The sequence below is a fragment of the Gymnoscopelus braueri genome (genome assembly GCF_963280865.1).
Source record: "Gymnoscopelus braueri genome assembly, chromosome: 11".
Classification (NCBI taxonomy): domain Eukaryota; kingdom Metazoa; phylum Chordata; class Actinopteri; order Myctophiformes; family Myctophidae; genus Gymnoscopelus; species Gymnoscopelus braueri.
This window is the reverse complement of record NC_137613.1, coordinates 48,867,449-48,886,688: the sequence shown is the minus strand read 5'-3', so window position 1 is coordinate 48,886,688 and position 19,240 is coordinate 48,867,449. Positions and strand designations below refer to the sequence as shown.

General features: G+C 41.0%; 1 protein-coding gene across 2 annotated transcripts in view; it reads left to right on the top strand.

The window, feature by feature from the left end:
- Window positions 1-6,070: 6,070 nt before the first annotated feature.
- The window catches only part of LOC308095378 (death-associated protein kinase 2-like), a 40,377-nt gene continuing 27,207 nt past the window's right edge, over window positions 6,071-19,240 (top strand). For both annotated transcript variants that reach the window (XR_013934064.1, XM_080442433.1), the window contains exons 1-2: window positions 6,071-6,210; window positions 17,866-18,031. Coding sequence is in view for 1 of the 2 variants with exons in the window: in XM_080442433.1 (XP_080298559.1) it covers window positions 17,970-18,031 (62 nt within the window). In the remaining variant the exon portion in view is untranslated. The remainder of the gene's footprint in view (window positions 6,211-17,865; window positions 18,032-19,240) is intronic.

Sequence of the window (19,240 nt, the reverse complement as noted above, 5' to 3'; positions counted from 1 at the left end):
ACTGAGCGCCGCCATGTTGAAAACAAACTGTGCACACGCAGGAGGGGGCGCGCTATAGCACGCGCACAGACTCAGAGGCACGCCCCCACTCTATCCTGATTGGAGGAAGACCCGACACCTACCATGAAAACCGAAACTGCCTTTTCTCCCCGGGGGGGATTCCTTACATGGACAGGACACTCTATAGTAACGAATACTTTCAGAACATATACCCATTTTGCAATTATTTGAATAATTGCAAATCACTTCAGTGGCGGAATAACTGAAAGCCGGGCCGGGAGGCACAGCACAGTGATCAGGCCCCCCCTGCGCGCGCGGGATCCGCCAAATTTTGTGGGTTTTTGGCGGATTCGGTCACTTTTTGGGGGGCTTTTTGTCACTTTATTTCGGTTTAAGGGTTAGGGTAGGGTTAGGTTAGGGTTATGTTGTTTAATTCTTATTTTTGCCTGATTTTACCGATTTATTATCTGATTACCGCGATTACGGAAAACTCACATTTGATATCACACGCACTATACCTGTAACTTTCACTAGCACCAAAAACAAATTAAACTAATTGAAAGTCGACACACTTAAACGGCGATTAAACCCGATATATTCCTCATAAAGAGATATATTTCGCCACACTAATCGAAGAACCATTTCTTTCAGTTTTGTTTTTTCCATTTTTTTCAGTTTTGCCAGTTCCCACCTGATGTTGTGTGGGAGTTCTGACTGCTCCAGATTGTACTGAATAACTGTTAGCTTGCATAATGTCTTCAGACTAGGCCTCAAATCTAACATGAACAGTTTATCAGTGCAAACAGGCGCTACGCAAATTGCGGAGTTGAAGAAGCATCGTTTGTATCCTCCAAAGATGATCATACGATCTCCCACCATGCAACATAACATACTATACATTGAAAACGGGCCTTTTCCTTTGGGCTCCACCTTCTTCCAGGAGAAGGTCTCTACATTGAATTTCCACAGATCCTTCAAGTGCTTGTTATCGCGTCGGCCACCAAATATGTACAGCTCTCCATTATAGGCAAAGGCTGAATGATCCCTGCGTCCTTCTGGAAAAAGCTGAAGGAGTGCAGGAGTGCTCAGCCAGCAGTTGGTCTCTGTGTCAAACACACTAATGTTGTTGTCAAACCTTTGGTGTTTGCCCCCAAATACAAACATATTTGTCCCGATGATGGTGGCAGAGTAACCCGAGGAAGCAGTTGGTGGAGTCCCTCTGGTGTTAATTAAAGACCAGGCCATTGTGGTGGTGTGCAACTTGTAGATGACATTAGTGTATGCAGCCCTCATTGCATATATGGCCTTCCCCAAGACACAGGCTGGGTAGTAGTGCCCGTTCTCTGGAGCATTCCCACAAAACCTGGGCTTGAACCATCTGTGGGTGTCGACATCAAATGTATCAAGCAATCCGCCCCGCAAAATATAGATGGAATGATCGATCAGCATAGCTGACACCAGGCCACGGCTTATGGAGGGAACATTAAAGGAGAATTCCGGCCATTTTAAGTGTTATCTTTGATGTGTCGTTACTCACCTACCGACGTAAAAAGTGGCGTTGTTTTTTTCCAGAGATTCCCCTGTCGTCATTTTTTCAACCCCCTCCGTTGTCATAATGGGAGCGCGTGGCTTAGGGAAATTCGTCTATTATAACCGATGCAAAGTTATTTTTTTCTCTACTACTACTCATTGTAGAGACTCATGATAGTCAAACATGCGCTGAAAGTTCCTGAGAGGCTACCGCTAACGCCGAACAATTTAACACTGGTTGCTTGTTTCTTTCCAGAACCTGGCAACTTGGTGTTGCCAGGTAGAGAAACAAGCAACCAGTGTTAAAAAGAAAAAAATAACATTGCATCGGTTATAATAGACGAATTTCCCTAAGCCACGCGCTCCCATTATGACAACGGAGGGGGTTGAAAAAAATGACGACAGGGGAATCTCTGGAAAAAAACAACGCCACTTTTTACGTCGGTAGGTGAGTAACGACACATCAAAGATAACACTTAAAATGGCCGGAATTCTCCTTTAAGGCGATGTTCTCCTCTTCCAGCTGTCACAGGCAGCAACATCTTCCAGCACAGAGACATTGTGTTGAAGACATGCACGTCAATCCGAGCATTGCTCTTCAAGTTTCCTCCAAAGCAGTAGACCTCGTGTCCAACTACCACAGCACCATGGAAGTAATTATTTTCTCTTCCATTCAGATGCGCCATCCAGTGAAACATTTCACTCACCAACATGAATCGGTGCTGATATCTAATTTACAAGAGGAAGATGTAAGAAAGCAGTTTGATTTCTTGGTAAATCACATTTGTACCTAGGACAAGTCATTTTAAAAGGACAGTTACATGGTTGTGATGAGGATGTCGTGATGTCATTGTGTGATGACGTCATCAAAATAGGTAAATCTCTGCTGTCCGGCAGAAAACTCCAAAATGTTCATTTTTCAGGAAATGACAAAAACAAAACAAAAAGAGGTTTTGTTCATCATTGATAAGAACAGCTAAATGGACCTCAAAGCTCACAATGAGGTTGGAGGTCAAAGGAGCCTGGAGTCAGCAAAACCAGCTAACTCAACCTGTGTGTTGGGATCCCCAGGGGGTTCCCACTAGCTGATCTACACACTCACAGAGCTTGTAGATATAGATGTTCACAATGTTTTACTCTGAAAAGTTGTTTGACCAGTTTTTATAGTGTAGTTTAATGATTCGTTTTGATGCAGCAGTGGTATTTATACTTTTTTTTGGGGGGTATACTTGTTTTCCCCTCCCTTTTTTGAGGTATTAAAAAAGGTCTTAAAAGTCCTAAAATTGTCACTTTACTTTCATCTGGGGACCCCCCTAAAATAACGTGGGAACCCCCCTGGGGATCCCAACACACAGGTTGAGAACCACTGTTTTACTGTTTTTGACAGTGTTCATGTTGTTCTTGTTTAGATGCTAAGGAATACTTTTGATTTGGTCAATGTTGTCAAAAAGGATACAACAGGTGACATACTATATGCCATCTGTGCAATCATTATAGCAGAATATGGCCATATGGATTGATAAAGTAAGGACTGATTGATAACTTAGGACAGAACTTAGGTTCTGGTGGTGCAACCCAGCTCTCTGAATTCAGTGGACCAGAGAGCTTTGTTAGTCCATTGACCTGTGAAAGGGGAACGTCATGATTTGTGTGCATGGGGTTCTCATCTTAAACAAGCTGCGTGCTTAACTGAGTCTTCCAGTTTAGTAGACCTTGTATTGTGAATTTTGTACTTCCATGTACTGTGTTTCTCATGTCTTACTAAATAAAAGTACATCAATCAATCAATCAATCAAACGTCTTTAGCTTATCAGCCAGACATCCATGTTTTTTAGATAGTTTGGTGATGAGTTAAACCAGGGGTCTTCAACCTTTTCAGACCAGGGACCCCCAAACTGATGGGGTGATGGAGCAGGGACCCCCTACCTCGTAGGATAGGGGGTAGACATATTGACATTTTTGGGAAAAAAATTAACAAAAAGTTATTATTATTATTTTTTTAATCAAACAATTTCGCGGACCCCCTGCAGTACCTCCACGGACCCCCTAGGGGTCGCGGACCCCCTGATGAAGACCTCTGACTGTTAAACTAAAGCATTGTTTTTTTTTAAAAAGTACAATTAAAATAGAATAAAGGAATGCATAAAAAGAGCTATGTCAAATTGCAATTTTGCAATAAAAAAATACCCCATTAAAACTATCTTAGAGAAAATTACAAAACCAAAAATGTTTTGCATTTGCAGCCAAAATAATAAAAGAAAAAAAAGAATGCTTATAACAAGTCGCAGTCACGCAATAGGACCACAAGATGGCGCCTCAGGACAACATAATGAGCATGGAGGTCCAGGCATGGCAGCATGTTTGTAACCTGTGGATAAACAGTCGTGCTGTATGTATCTTCAATTCTTCATAATTCCTGAACAGTATAGCCTCCATACACATAGCAGCAAGCTATTTTATATACTGCATTACTAAGCATTAGGCCCACTACACTAGAACAAGGTCTGTTTTATGTGTAACTGTAGGTGTTACATTGTGTATTGTTCTCTCTGGTGACTGTGGCTGTGCTCCTCTGAGGTGAACGGACAGTATTGCCAGGTTCTGTGAGAGAAATAAGCAACCAGGCCTATGAAAACAAGCCCCAAAACTCTAGCAATAATGGAATATTTCGATTTTTTTGGGGAACACCACAAATGCTCCCAAATGGCACAAAACCTTCATGAAAATATTTGAGAACCACTGGTTTAATAAACATTTTGGAAGCAAGCCTACCAATTTTTACAAGCAACAAAAAACAAGCCCAAAGTCGCTTATAATAAACGGACATGGCAACCCTGTGAACGGATCGTCACCAATGTCACGAATGGTGGATTTCCCCTGATGATCCATCTAGCTGGCATCATCATCTCCAACAGGTAAGATATTATGACACACAGTAATGCGTTCCTGATTCGATGAATGAATAACGAATGCGACACTCCAGCTTCTGCAACGCATGCATGTGTTATAGCCTATGCATCTTTATAACTTCACCTATAGCAGCTGTTATTGACGCAGATTATGGCATTTATTATGGCACCATTAAGCCAGTATAGGCTACAACTGCTTCTTTAAGAAGGCTAGTTTTATAATAATAATAATAATAATAATAATAATAATAATAATAATAATAATAATAATAGTAATAATAAGAATAAAAATAATATATAAAATATATATCATATTTAATCAAATATATAATATATATTACAACATATTATTATTCATTATTATTATTATTATTATCATTATCATTATCATTATCATTATCATTATCATTATCATTATTATTATCATTATCATCATTATTATTATTATTATTGTTATTATTATTATGTGTTCAGGCACCTTTGACGTGCGCACGAGTAGCCAAACATAGCCTATTCTGCTGACAGCTCGAATGGGAAAGTGGATTGGTCTTTTTTATCAATGAATGAATGGATGAATGAGTGAGTGAGTGAGTGAGTGAGTGAGTGAGTGAGTGAGTGAGTGAGTGAGTGAGTGAATGAATGAATAGCTCAGCAGTGTAAAGTTGCACTAAATATAGCCTAAGATCAAGACTATCGGATGTATTTTTTTTTATCGATTTTTACATTTTTATATATGTCAAAATCTATAAAAAAAATACATCCACGAGAGTCTCTAAAGCTACACTAAATATAACAATCAGACAGATACATTCCACAGATAAAATTGTTCCAACCTAGCTGTAGTATACAACCCTCGTAGACGTATTTATGATTCTGACGTTTTCAATCTACGAGAGTTGTAGGGTGCACTTCCTATAGTGCTTTGGACTTTCTGCACTATGCCCCGTAGACACTCCAAACATTGTACAAAATGAAAATAAAGGCGCTTACCGCCGAGCCCCAAATGTTAACTACTTCTACGGGGTAGTAGTGTAATGTAATAATCCATATCTTTCAATAAAGAAGTGTTTTAATGCCGTCTGTGGCCGATTCTGTCGGAAGTTCCCAATGGGCGGTAGTGACGTGAGTGAGGGGGCGCATCCGGTGGAACCCGGAATTACACTAAATGTAAACAGGAAGTAAACGAGGGTGAAAAAATGGCGTTCGGCCACAGACGGCATTAAAACACTTCTTTATTGAAAGATATGGATTATTACATTACACTACTACCCCGTAGAAGTAGTTAACATTTGGGGCTCGGCGGTAAGCGCCTTTATTTTCATTTTGTACAATGTTTGGAGTGTCTACGGGGCATAGTGCAGAAAGTCCAAAGCACTATAGGAAGTGCACCCTACAACTCTCGTAGATTGAAAACGTCAGAATCATAAATACGTCTACGAGGGTTGTATACTACAGCTAGTTCCAACCTACAGTCTGCTCTATCGCGCTATCTGTCTATCTGGGTGTCATCAACAGATCTACAGTTGTTATAGGCTATATATACCTTGATCTGTCCTTTTTTTTTGACGAGGCGACACATTTTGTCGTGTACTGCGGAGTGAGGCTTTAGCTGTGGAGGAGGTCTTTAGTGAGTGTGTGTTCCGCATTCCTCTTGGCCGTGGTTGGATGACGGTTTGAAAACATCACTCTTGCTCACACACCACTTTACAACCGTGGAGTAAGAGTTGGTACACTGGACGGACATCTACTGAGCAGACTGCACAACATACAGGTACAATATCCATATATACTACACATGATCTGACCAGTCCATCTATACATTAAATAGCCTGGCTTGGACCAAGAGTCTCAGAGATCTTTTTAGAAATATGATTTTTTTTGTGTATCTCTGACAAGCACTTTATGTTGAATGTGTAGCCTACATTTATGGAGAAGTAAACACGTAATAGCAGCACTGGTTATTTGGGGAAATGTCCAAGACTGTCAGAGATAGTCACTGAATGGAAAAAAAGAAATCTCTGAGTCAGTTGCGCGCTCTTTCTCTTTCTTTTTATTTTTTTTGGCTAAAACTACATGGTTTGGGTGGAGAACCATTATAAGAAATATATTTTTTAAACGTAGTCTTTTAAATACTTTTTGAATTCCGCAATAGCCTATCAATATGCAACTATTATTGCCTTCGCATCTTCAGTTTGTCACATTGTCTCAATCAGTTGGCCTGCTGATTTTTTATGTTATGTCAAAGTTCAAGATTCTATATTTTTATTAGGCTATCCTGCTAGGAGTTGCCTACTAGTCTATGCATTTGCATCATCGGAGTACATTTCTTTGGCGTGTGCGTGCGTGTACGGATCGGGTGCATAGTTACTGTAGTGGTTCTCAAGGTGGGGTCCGGGGACCTACAGGGGTCCTTGAGGGGGTTCCAGCAGGTCCCCAGCTTAATTTAGTTAATATAGCATCCAAATCAGTTTAACCACTTTAACCCTATACAGTACATTGGCTATTTTGAAAATAGCAGATCTACAAGCCCACAACGCCCATGTGAGCTTGTAGAACTGCTTTTAATTTGTTTTAAATCCAGTTTCACTCTCTACACCTACAGTATAGAATGTATTACATCTAATCTAACAACTAAAATATTCTCTTATGGGGGTCCCTGACCAAATCCTTTTCAAATGGGGGTCCACTAGCCTGGTAAACCCTCCCTCCGGAAATCTCATTTGTAATTTATTTCAGAAATCAAATGGAAATACGTATCAATTATGCCTAATACGTATCAATTGGGGGGGAGGGGGGGGGGGCTTTTATGTAATCACTGAACCCTAGGCTAGCAGGAGGCAATGGCTCAGGAGGTAGAGCGGCCAGTTGGGAATCGGAAGTTTCCCGGTTCGATTCCCGGCTCCCCCTGTTAGTTTCGAAGTGTCCTTGAGCAAGACACTGAACCTCTTATCTGCTCCTGCTGAGCAGGTTGAGCAGGTTGGTGCCTTGCATGGTTTACTCTGCCATCTGTGTAAAGCTATGGATAAAGGCGCTATAGAAATAAGAAGTGTCAAATTGTGAGCTTGTAGATCGGCTATTTTCGTCGTAGAGAATTGGAGTATAGGGGAATAAGGAGGGGGACAAGCATAGACCCCTGGGGGACCCCAGTCAACGAAGTGTAATAGGGGTTCATTGTTAAATTAATAGTGCAATTATTCATTGTACTGAACTAACAAGAAGTCTGCAGCAGTTTAATTTTCTTTGTATCACAGAAGCATGAAGTGTTGACTGTAAATCAATTCAACATTTATTACGATGATGCCTTGACAGTAAAATATATCAGCATCCTACGTGAGATAATATTTACAAAACATGTTAGAGAAGAAATGGGAGCAGTTTCACCTTTGTAGAGAAAGAGCAAAGAGATTTGTGTAGAGGGACAAACGTAGAGGGCCAAGGATAGAGCCCTGGGGGACCTCGGTCAACTGATTATATAGGGTTTAAGTGGTTAAGAATACACTGGATAACATTATAACCAGTAAATGTTGACATAAACTGAAAGGCATGTCAAGCAGTTGTATTTGACCACATCAAACTTAGTGCAATTTGGACAGACAATAGCCTACGGACTGATCGATGTTAATTTGATTGACAAACACGCATGACCATACTTATATATATCTATCAAAAGGATAAAACACAAACAAGCTCAAGAGCTTATTTCCATTTGAGCGCAAATACACAATCATTTACTTCAAGGTATTTGAGCTGCAAGTGTGGTTTATCTGTATAAAACGAAGAAACAAATGAATACAAAGCAAGATGTGACACAAGACCCTAGAATACTCGAAACTAACTTTTCACCAAATCTCAACAAACTTGTTCGAGACCCTTTTGTCTACACAGGTTAGGATCTAACCTGTTATGGCCAAAGCCGGATGCACTGGCTGCTTTGTCGAGCGTCAATACGAACACAATAGGCTCTATGCACAGCAGACCTATGCTTCTTTCACAGATGTTACCAATGATACTAATGAAGGCTCTGTTCCATTTAGTATAGCACAGTGGTTCTCATACTTTTTCATTTCAAGGACCCCCATAACTCTGAGAGTGTACAAATGGAACCAAATGGACCCTTACGGGGTCCATTTTGTTCCATTTGTACACTCTCAGAGTTACACACCCGTAAGGGGCCATTTGGAACCCCCCCAAGGAACCACGAGGGTCCCTGGACCACAATTTGAGACAGTGCAGCAAAGTGTTTCCAGTGAGCCAACATGCATAATATCAGCACCCTTTGTTTGACCAGAATGGAACAGAGCCTTAATTAGTATCATTCAGGACGGCAACTCGTTCGCTTTAGCTCCCTCGGTGGTCCTTCACGGGGTGACAGTTTGCCTGAGACTGCGCCCTCAAAACCGAAACTGAACTATTTAAGTCATCTCCGTTGGTAGGTCAGTATGTCTTGATAACACCTAATGAATGGTCTGATAAATCGCGGGTAGGTCAGTATGTCGCCTACTTCGCCCATTCAATGGTCTAATAAAAGGTGATAATGTCCCATTCAATGCATTGATAGCATCCGAATCAGGTGACGGGTGAGCCAGTAGGATACAATAGCAGTGACAGCACACCGAAATGAGTGTGGGGAGGAATTAATTGGCATAATGACTTAATTGAAGGGATACAAAGCAATAACAAAAAAACACCACTTAAGTGGTGACAGGGCTGTGGGTCCTATCTTGCACCAGCCTGATCTCACAGAACACGGTGAAATAGCACAGAATGAAAACTCTGTGAATAGACGATTAGAAAACCCCAAAAGCTGTGCATATGAGCCGCGAATCCCACGGTGAAATAACACGGGTTGCGACCCGGAAGCCGAGCAGGCCCCACAACATGATTTACGATTCTGTGCGGTATATAACTAGGACGGCGCTGACAAGCGAACATCGCAACATTCAGCACGGCAACTGACGCTCGGTGGTGCTTCACGTGGCTCCAGTTCGCTTGAGACCGCGCGCCTCCGACATGGTACAAATGCCTAATAAGTTTAGGCACAAGGCGCCGTGCAAGATAGGACCCTGTATGCCCAAGATATTCATTAAAGGCAAAGAGGCTCTGTGAATGCAGGGGTGGGGTTGTTGGGGGGTCAGCAGGTGCCCCAGGCCTCTGGGGGATCAGGTCTTATCTTGTAGGGTGTGGCAGGTGAGAGGTGACAGAGGGGATGAATTTAGAACCAATAAACAACTTACAACCGAATAATCGAGAAGCAAAGTATGCTTATATATCAATGATTGACACGAATAAATTCGAATAGATTTGTTTTAAATAATCGAGTAAATTGTCTGATTAACCTCTTAACCGTGTGTTATAATTTGTTGTACAATGGTGGCTAACAAAAAAGTGAAAATATCTGATCTACAAGTTCACAACGCATCGTATTATTAAAAAAAAAAAACGTTCATTAATCGCAATCGAGGCAAAAGTTAGCAATAATCGTGCTATTGATTTGAAGTCATATCGCCCTAATTGCACAGTCTCTGGTAGAGCTAGTCCTGATGCTGCTGAACGTTTTCCTGGAAGGCAGAAGGGTGAGCGGACCACGCTGGAGGCCTTGCTTAGGCACAGTGATGAGTGATAGATGTACAGTATGGGATTGGGCTCAGGGAGATTGTGGCCACTTTTTAAAATGACAAATGGGCTTAGTGTCCCCAACTGCATTAGTGGAGAGAGCTGCAATTTATTATGGCGTAATCCAGTGGTTCTCAATCTTTTTTTCATCTTTGGACCACAATCATATTTCAAACAATCCTCAAGGTCCACCCCACCCCACTTCCCTACAACTATACTGTATACAGTTATACAGTATCATATCATTGCTGTCTGGCAGAAATCTTACTGTATCTTACTTCAACAGTTTTGGTATAATATGACTGTGTCATATCTGGCTTTTCTTCTTTTTCTCCCCGTAAATTAATCTCCTACTTTCATCATACAAGAGTGTCGCACAAAAGTAGTGAAAATAGCCGATCTACAAGCAGCTTGTTGATCGGCTATCTTTGCTATTTTTGAATTTGTTAAAAGTTAAAAGTGAAAGTGAAAGTGTTTAATTTATTTTTGTTGAAATAATGAAAAGTATTAACAAGCTTGTGACTAAATGATAATTACATATAAGATCCAAGTAACAGTTTTGGACATACAAGGTTTCCACCCGACAGTGACGATATACTGTATACACTACACAGTATGTATTTAGTATATCAGAAGGCATAACCCATTTGTATTTTATTATATTTTTTACTGATCTTGAAGCCTGATTTATACTTGGTTGCACGCCAATGTCGTGCACCAAAAATAGCCGATCTACAAGCTCCCAATGCGTCGCAGCGAGATGCATTGTGAGCTTTATGTGCGTCCCACAAAGTAGATCGAACCCTCAACAGTTAATATTTCATTTCAAGGTTTATGTTCAAAACATTTCTGACATTTGATGCATTCATGAAATCCATCAATGTGTGTGAATGTGGGTTTGTGTAGAGGGTTTGTGCAGAGTGCTGTGGGCAAAGGCATTATAGAAATGCAGTCCTTTATAAAAAGCAGCAAATAGGAGACTGTTGTGTTTATGGAACCTTACCGACATGATGCCTACATGTACCAGCATGCATTGCGCTTACAAACACAAAGTTGAAGGAAGTTGAACGTGTGCATGTGGTTCATGTGCTTACTGGTCTCTGGTTATTACATTGCATCGTGGCACAGGTGGGGGTTGGGGTGGTATTGTCATTCTGAAACAGGAAGCGGCCTTCCGCAAACAATTGTCATTGTAGCTGTAAGATTGGCATCCACTGGAACAAGGGGCACTAATTATAAACTCCAAATAGAAACTAAGAAACATTTCACACACCAGCACTTCCGTAAATCTGGGCAACTGATGGGACAAAGTCACTGTTATTCAAATCTTTGCTCTCTAGTCCAGAGTCAATTCCCAAGTCAAGCCCCAAGACAAGACTGACAAGTCTCAAGTCCAAGTCCTACACTTTTTGTTTTTTATCAAGTAATTCTAAAGTCCAAGTTGGTTCTTAAGTCCAAGTTGGTTCTTAAGTCCAAGTCTCAGTCCACAGTTTACCAAAAAGCTGTGGAAGGCATTGGACAATTCCATTTTAAATAACAATTACCTGGTTGTGATGACAATGTTGTGATGTCATTGCCTGATGGCTTCATCATGTAGAATATAACTCGCAAAGTTACAGCAAGTTACAGCAAGTAAACAGGCAACACCCCGGAAACAGACTGTGACATTGTCGACTGGCGAGAGTTAGAGGTTTGTCGAAGGTCAAAACTGGCGACTGTCGGAGCCATGAACAAGGACGTGTAAAACAATACGTCAATAAAAAGTAATGGCTTTGGACTAGGGCTGCCAACGAATATTCCATATTCGAGTATTCCTTCGAATATATAAAATAAAAGAACCTTCGACTATAACAATTTTTAGGTTCGAGGTAAAGATTGTTCCAACTTCCATCACAGCACAATTGGAGCGATGCATGTCCGTTCTCCAGATAAGTCCCGGGCTTGTATCTAAACCATACAGCTTTATTCAAATTAGGCTATAGAATAAAATAAGTATGAATCATTCATTTGATCTCGCAAGAGAGCGCATTTCTCAGCACCAACGGCGGCCGGCGCATATAGAGAAAGAAATATACTTCTGCTGTGTTTGAATTAAGTTTTACTGCATACAATATGTTATATTAAAAATAATATACATTTGAAATTCGATAGGTTCGAATGGATCGAACCCACGTGGTGTTTTAAAAGGAATATTCGAAAGTAATTTTTGGCCCATTCTGGCAGCACTACTTTGGACATACAAGGTTTCCACCCGACAGCAACTATAAGCTTGAAGTGTACAACTCAGCAGCCTCCATGCTGTGTAGTAACATGCTCTCTCTCTCTCTCTCTCTCTCTCTCTCTCTCTCTCTCTCTCTCTCTCTCTCTCTCTCTCTCTCTCTCTCTCTCTCTCTCTCTCTCTCTCTCTCTCCAATTGATTCAAAATACTCTCTCTCTCTCTCTCTGTGTCTCTCTCTCGCTCTGTTTATGACTGTTTCTGTTACAGGTTTTCTTCTTTTCCTTCCGTTTTGGCCCCCGTTCAAGAATGACTTGTGGTTTGACATCGGTGCGGTTGTGACATCACAGAGGACACACAGTGTATTGTTCTCTCTGCACTCTATAAAAGGGAGGGGTTTGTTATTGTGGAGGCGGAGGTCACTGTGTGTGTGTGTGTGTGTGTGTGTGTGTGTGTGTGTGTGTGTGTGTGTGTGTGTGTGTGTGTGTGTGTGTGTGTGTGTGTGTGTGTGTGTGTGTGTGTGTGTGGCGTGCGTGCTGGTAAGCAAGTTCATATTGGGACAAACTTGTTGACATTTTATAGAGTCTGAGAGCACATGGGAGAGTGTAAGTACTAGGCCTTCCACATAAACCAAATGGACAAGAAAGGTGAATATTTCACCTCTTTTGTTGTCAAGATCTTTGCTGTTGTTATCATTGGGGGGGGGGCAGACTAGTTTTCAAACAGAGCAGGAATAGCAGATCTACAAGCTCACAAACTCGCATCATGTTGTGACATCTGCTATTTGATATGTTTTTGACCCCGTGAGTCTGCATAACTGTCGGTCTGTCTGACTTTGAGTAATCTGGGAACAAATAAAAAGGAAAAACAGCGCCCCCAGCGTTTTTCACTTTTGCATTTGACTCTGGGGGGAGTGATTAAATAGACCGACGATGACTGGAAACCGGCGTTTAGTCTCTGCCCTCAGCCCTCCACTTCCGGTGGAGCGCCTACGTTTTCATTCCCACTAACAATATTTCTCCACGGAACACTAACACCATTTCTCCCAAAGAACATGGATCGTTTTGGTTATAAGCCCACTTGTTTCTATGATGAAAGAACAAGTTAAAATGTTACTAACTTTCTGTGGTTTTGTCGGCTCCGAGGACGCTATTGTTAAATGAGTTTGGGTTTGTTTCCAGTGCGAAGCCAACGCACATGATGTAAATCCCACCACTACATTTGATTGGGTAAATCACACGCTTTGAACGGGGCTCCCGACAGATTCAGTAGCGCAGCTCTGAATCTGTTCTTGAGAGATTAGACTTTAGATTAGAGATTAGACAGCTAATCTCAGGCACCGCTGGACCGATCACTGTGCAACTTTGCACACACATTCCCAGTAGCTTCGGCCTATAACTCGTACAAGGATTTCTGCCATTTTACTATTACTCCAGATTATTTTCCAAAACTCACACATTCTCCCTGGAGTCATGTGATCAAGATGTGTCAGTCAGATGTGTAATATTACATCCAGAGTGCAAAAAAAAATCATGAACAGCATTTGATCTGCGAAATGCTGAATGCAAGTCTCAAAACGAATAGAAGCTTTAGTACGTCTGGCACTTGTGGTTAAAACTGAAACACAGCAGTGTAGGTTGATGTGAGAGCTTCTCTGTGGTCAGAAATGTCAACGTTTGCGACACAGAGCTCTGTTAGACTACCATCACCATGTGAAAGTCACCTCTAATGTGCAGCTGACTGGGTGCAGTGGTTCTGTGCTACTGGGTGTAGCGGTTGTATGGACTCTCTTTTGGGCATGGAGTGTTGTTGTGTCTGTGTCCGACCACAGTCGCTGCATCTTATTTCCCCTTATGACAAACACAACACAACAAAATATAACACAACGCAGCACTGTAGGGCTGTCACAATCATGAAATATTACTTGACGATTCATTGTCACACAAGTAATTGCGATTAATGATTTAATTGTGTTTTTGGCCTTGAACATTGGAACATATAAATAAAAATCTATTTTTTGTGTGGCATTTAGGGTTGGTAATAAAAATTAAGAGGGCAGATATAACAAATAAATAACTTTAATATAGAAATAGTTGACTGACATTTAATAACATGCTTTTAAAAAATTGCCGATCTGCTTACAACGCGCTGTAAGCTTGTAGATCGGCTATTTTCCACTATTTTTTGAAAATATTTGAATGAAAAGTTTTCAACCTGGAAACGATTATGACGATTACAAAATAATTGCAAATATCTCAAATAATTGCGATTAGGCGATTATGTATTAATTGTGACAGGCCTAACAGCAGCACAGCACAGCACAGCACAGCACAGCACAGCACAGCACAGCACAGCACAGCACAGCACAGCACAGCACAGCACAGCACAGCACAGCACAGCACAGCACAACACAGCAGTGCGTGGCCACAGTGTCGACAGCCTTGCGGCTGCGGCTGTGATGACTGAAATAGTGCACACAAGACAACATCCTCATTTAACCTGTCACACACTGCAGGCTGGATGGTTCACTTGCGCTAAATCCCAGCTCACAACAATAACACCGGATGGGTCCTCAGAGTCGGGAGGGGCTTTCCCGTTCCGAGACTGATCGGGGGTGATTATCTGACCGGATTATCCTGTATCCATTTTAAAGACCCCCAGTTTGACATGCGTTGATACAATTCTTTTTTAAATCCCTGGGACTTGAATCTACACAATGTAAAATTCGCAGTGCTCAGTGGTGGACATAAGTATATACTCAAGTAAACAGTATATACTGTACCCTAGTAAATTGTCAGAAAAAAATATAATTGCAGATCTACAAGCCAACAACGCGAGCTTGTAGATCGACTATTTTCACCATATTTGAAATAGGGCTTAAGTGGTTAATTTATAACATATATTTGTACGTTTAGGTCCCCAGAGTCCCTGTAATAGTGTATTGGAGTCAAAAGGACAAAATAATTCTATTTGAAATGTAGCGGAATGAAAGTCATTAGCTTGAAAAAAAAATACAAGACAATGTCAACATACTCCAAAAATATACTTATGTACAGTACTCAAGTAAATGTACTTAGTTACTGTCCACCACTGTCAGTGTTTAACTCTGAGAGTGTACAAATGAAACCATTCATTTGTTCATTTTGTTCCATTTTGTGCATTCTCAGAGTCACAGACCATTTGACCCCCTGCTGGTCACCAGACCCCGACCGTTGAGAAACCCAGCTGTACTGTGAGGGGGTTCAAAGATCCGTCTCTGTCGGGTGGAAACCTCATTATGTCCAAAACGTATTACTTTTCAGGATTCAAATTCAAAAGTAGCAAAAGTAGCAGATCTACAAGCGCAATAATTGTTATTTTGATCAACGTTTGCCTGTCATCTCTCCTAATGGTACCACATCAATACAGCATGAAATTGTGGACAAAATGTCATCCAACGAGAACAAAATATTCTAAGTCTTGGGTCTGAGAGTCAAGTCTCATCAAATGGTGCATGGTTCCGTGGCTCAAATGCCGAATATAATGGACCTTGATATGAAAATGGTTGAAAACCACTGAAGTAGGGCATTCATTTACGAAAAAACTCAAAAAAGTTAAAATATGGTGATAGGAGGATTCTCCCCCGACTGCAATGATTTGATAGGGATCTGGATGATTACATCACTGCTGTAACTGCTGAGTGGGACGTTTGAGGACGTCTGACACTTCGATCGGTCAAAACAAACTGTGGCGTGTTGGACAGCTGAGGCTTGCTGATATGTGACAAGAACACGACTAGCCATATTACATTTCGTCCCAGACATTATCGGAACTTTATTGTTACATCTTGGTACATGTATGAGTATTCCACAGTTTTAGGGGGTCAAAAATGCATGATTAGTGTGGGTGATCGGTGGAAACATAAGGTGCTGCTTTTTAAAAGAGTAAAGGCTTAGCAGCAAAATACTGAGGTGAGCGCGTTCAGGACTATAAAGCTGTGCCTAGTAGAACACTTACAGTACTGTAGATCCTCCTTTAGAGCTGCCAGAAGTAAATCACGGGGAGAAGTGGTGAGGCAACTTTTGGCTCCAATGCCCCGAGGCTTTGGAACGCTCTGCCAGGCAACGTTAGAGAGGCAGGAGCTGTTAATGCCTATGAAAAAAGTTCTTAAAGCTGCAATTCAGAACTTATGTAAATGAATAAAACACATAATACACCCTGGTGTCCGGTAGCTAGGACACATACTGGTTGACAAGTAGTACTGCGTGAAGCTCATGAGCCCAATATCTCCAAACTATAACTACTAACTACTGTATGTATTCACCACTGTTGTCGTAAAACAATACGTTTGTAGGAGCATGTCATGCACATGCAGCGACAGGCACCCAGTGCCACATAGGTTGCATCCAACTGTCTTGTGTGTTTTAACTGCATGACTACGTTGTTTTACTGTGAAACGGTTGCACAACTAATTGCTCCCTGGGGGCAAATAAAGCTCTATTATTATATTATATAGTTACAGTGCTGCGGGTGTGTGGACGGCCCTTAAAAGGACAATGACTCTTTGATAGAGGTTTAGGTTGTGTTAACTTGTTATCTTGCCATGATGTAACTCCACATATCGGTGAGATATCTTCAATAGTTGCTCCATTGATTAGAAATGGATGTGTAATTTAAAAAATCCTCCTAATTGACTTACATTGTACGGTGAAACAGCTCTCAAAGTCACTCTTTTAGCACTTAGACGAATGCAAACAAAGAGGATTCTGCCAATACAGGCCACACACCCCAAACATCACTTTGCTTTCATTATGATCGAAGGCAAAATCCAAAGCGTATAATGGTAGTGTATCCTGATGAGCTGTATTTCTTGACCCCATTGTGTCATGTCACCTTATTGTCGCTGGGTTTGCTTGTTTTTCAGTTCCGTGTGCGTGTACACGCCACGGGGAACTGGCACGCTGGAGTAGGAAAAAACCCTCTTGTGTGTGTGTGTGTGTGTGTGTGTGTGTGTGTGTGTGTGTGTGTGTGTGTGTGTGTGTGTGCGTGCGTGTGTGCGTGTGTGCGTGTGCGTGTGCATGTGCGTGCGTGTGCGTGTGTGTGCGTGTGCGTGTGTGTGTGTGTGTGCATGCGTCAATTTTAGGTACTTTTACTTTACTGGAGTATTTCCAATTGTCTATACTTTTACTTCTACTCCACTACATCTCAGAGTCAAATATTGTACTTTTACTCCACTACAATTATTTGAAAACTTTAGTTAGTTACTTTGTAGATATACATTATTACATTATAAAACATACATTAACTACATTAGCCCTATTTTATACCTAGGCTATTTGAAAATAGCCGATCTACAAGTTCACAACACGTCGCATCTGTGAGCTTGTAGATCTGCTATTTTCAAGCATTTTAGTACTTTTACTTTTGGTACATTTTGATACCAATACTTTTGTACTTTTGCTCAAGTAAAATCTTTATTCCGGACTTACTTGTAACAGAGTACTTCTACAGTACATTGCAGTATTGATACTTTTACTTAAGTAAAACATTTGAGTACTTTTTCCACCACTGGCGGTGTGTAATTTACGACCTGTCTTCCTTGCTTCATGTGCGTTCCAGGTTAGAGGAGTGTCTTGGAGCACCATGCACCGGTAGGAGAGGACCGATCACACGAGCAGAGTGGATCCGCCAAGAAGACACTGGTCCGGGGGAGAAGAGCCAACATGGCTGCCTTTAAGCTGGACAACGTGGAAGACCTGTACGAGATTGGAGATGTCCTCGGAAGGTAACAGGATTCTACACTAAACTGTACTATTTCTTTCTTCTTTATTTCTTTCTTTTTATTTGTTTCGAACACCATACAATAAAAAAGTCACAACAAAAATAAAGTAAAAAACAAAACATATTTTAAAAACTATTCCAACTATCTCAATGAACATGAAGTGTTCGAAAAGGAGCAGGAAGAATCTAATGCTTATAATATCCTACCCCCTATTACAGTTTTATATTAACACAAAATCTTATTAGAAAATATATCTTAAAAAGAAAAAACTAATGTATACATACATTTGTACTTCAATACAACTTCACAATGCACAAACCTTTCCATCACCATCAACAATTTACATCAAAATGTCCCTCCTCATTGCTATATACTTCTTATATTGATGTTTAAACTGTGGCATACTATTGCTTTGTTTTATTTCTTCCTGAAGTTCATTCCACAGAGTAACCCCGCTGACTGAAATGCATATACTTTTTTGTGTAGTGCGAACAAAAGGCTGCTGTAAATCTTCCTTCCTTCTTAGGTCATATCTTCCTACTTCTTTATCCTTAAACATTTTTTGTAGGTATCTGTTATTGAACTCTGAGAGTGTGCGTGTGCCAAATCACACTAGAACCCTGCAGTAACTCTGAACTTGTGTGCCGAGTTAATGTTTCCGTATAGTTTGCCAGTTTCTGTGTCATGGCATCGTTTCGTTGCCGTCGGGCAGACACCTCTTATCTCCATATTTAAACTTTTGATGTGCTTTTTTTTGAAAATGAATGCCCTACTTCATCATGGTACAGTGTCACACAAAAGTAGCAATAGCTGATCTACAAGCTCAAAATTTTGAGTAATACAAGTACACACACACACACACACACACACACACACACACACACACAAGTGGGTGAAATTCGTTTTCGTGCATAGTTCCCATCGTTTTGTTATTTCCATAGAAAAAAAATGAAAAGGGAAGAAGAAGAAAGGGGGCAAGGGGGAAAGGAGATCAATCAACGAAAGCAAAAAAATTATCTACATGTTTACTCATAGTACCTGAGATAAGATATAAGGTGCGTGAGCATAGCAGCAGATGTTATACTGTGCATGATGTACTTATGAACGTTACACAAAAAAGTGTGTGGATCCTACCCCTGTGTGCACCCAACACCACGGCCAGCAGCGCTGTCGCAAGACGCACGCCAACCAAGTGTAAAGGCCTGTCCACAC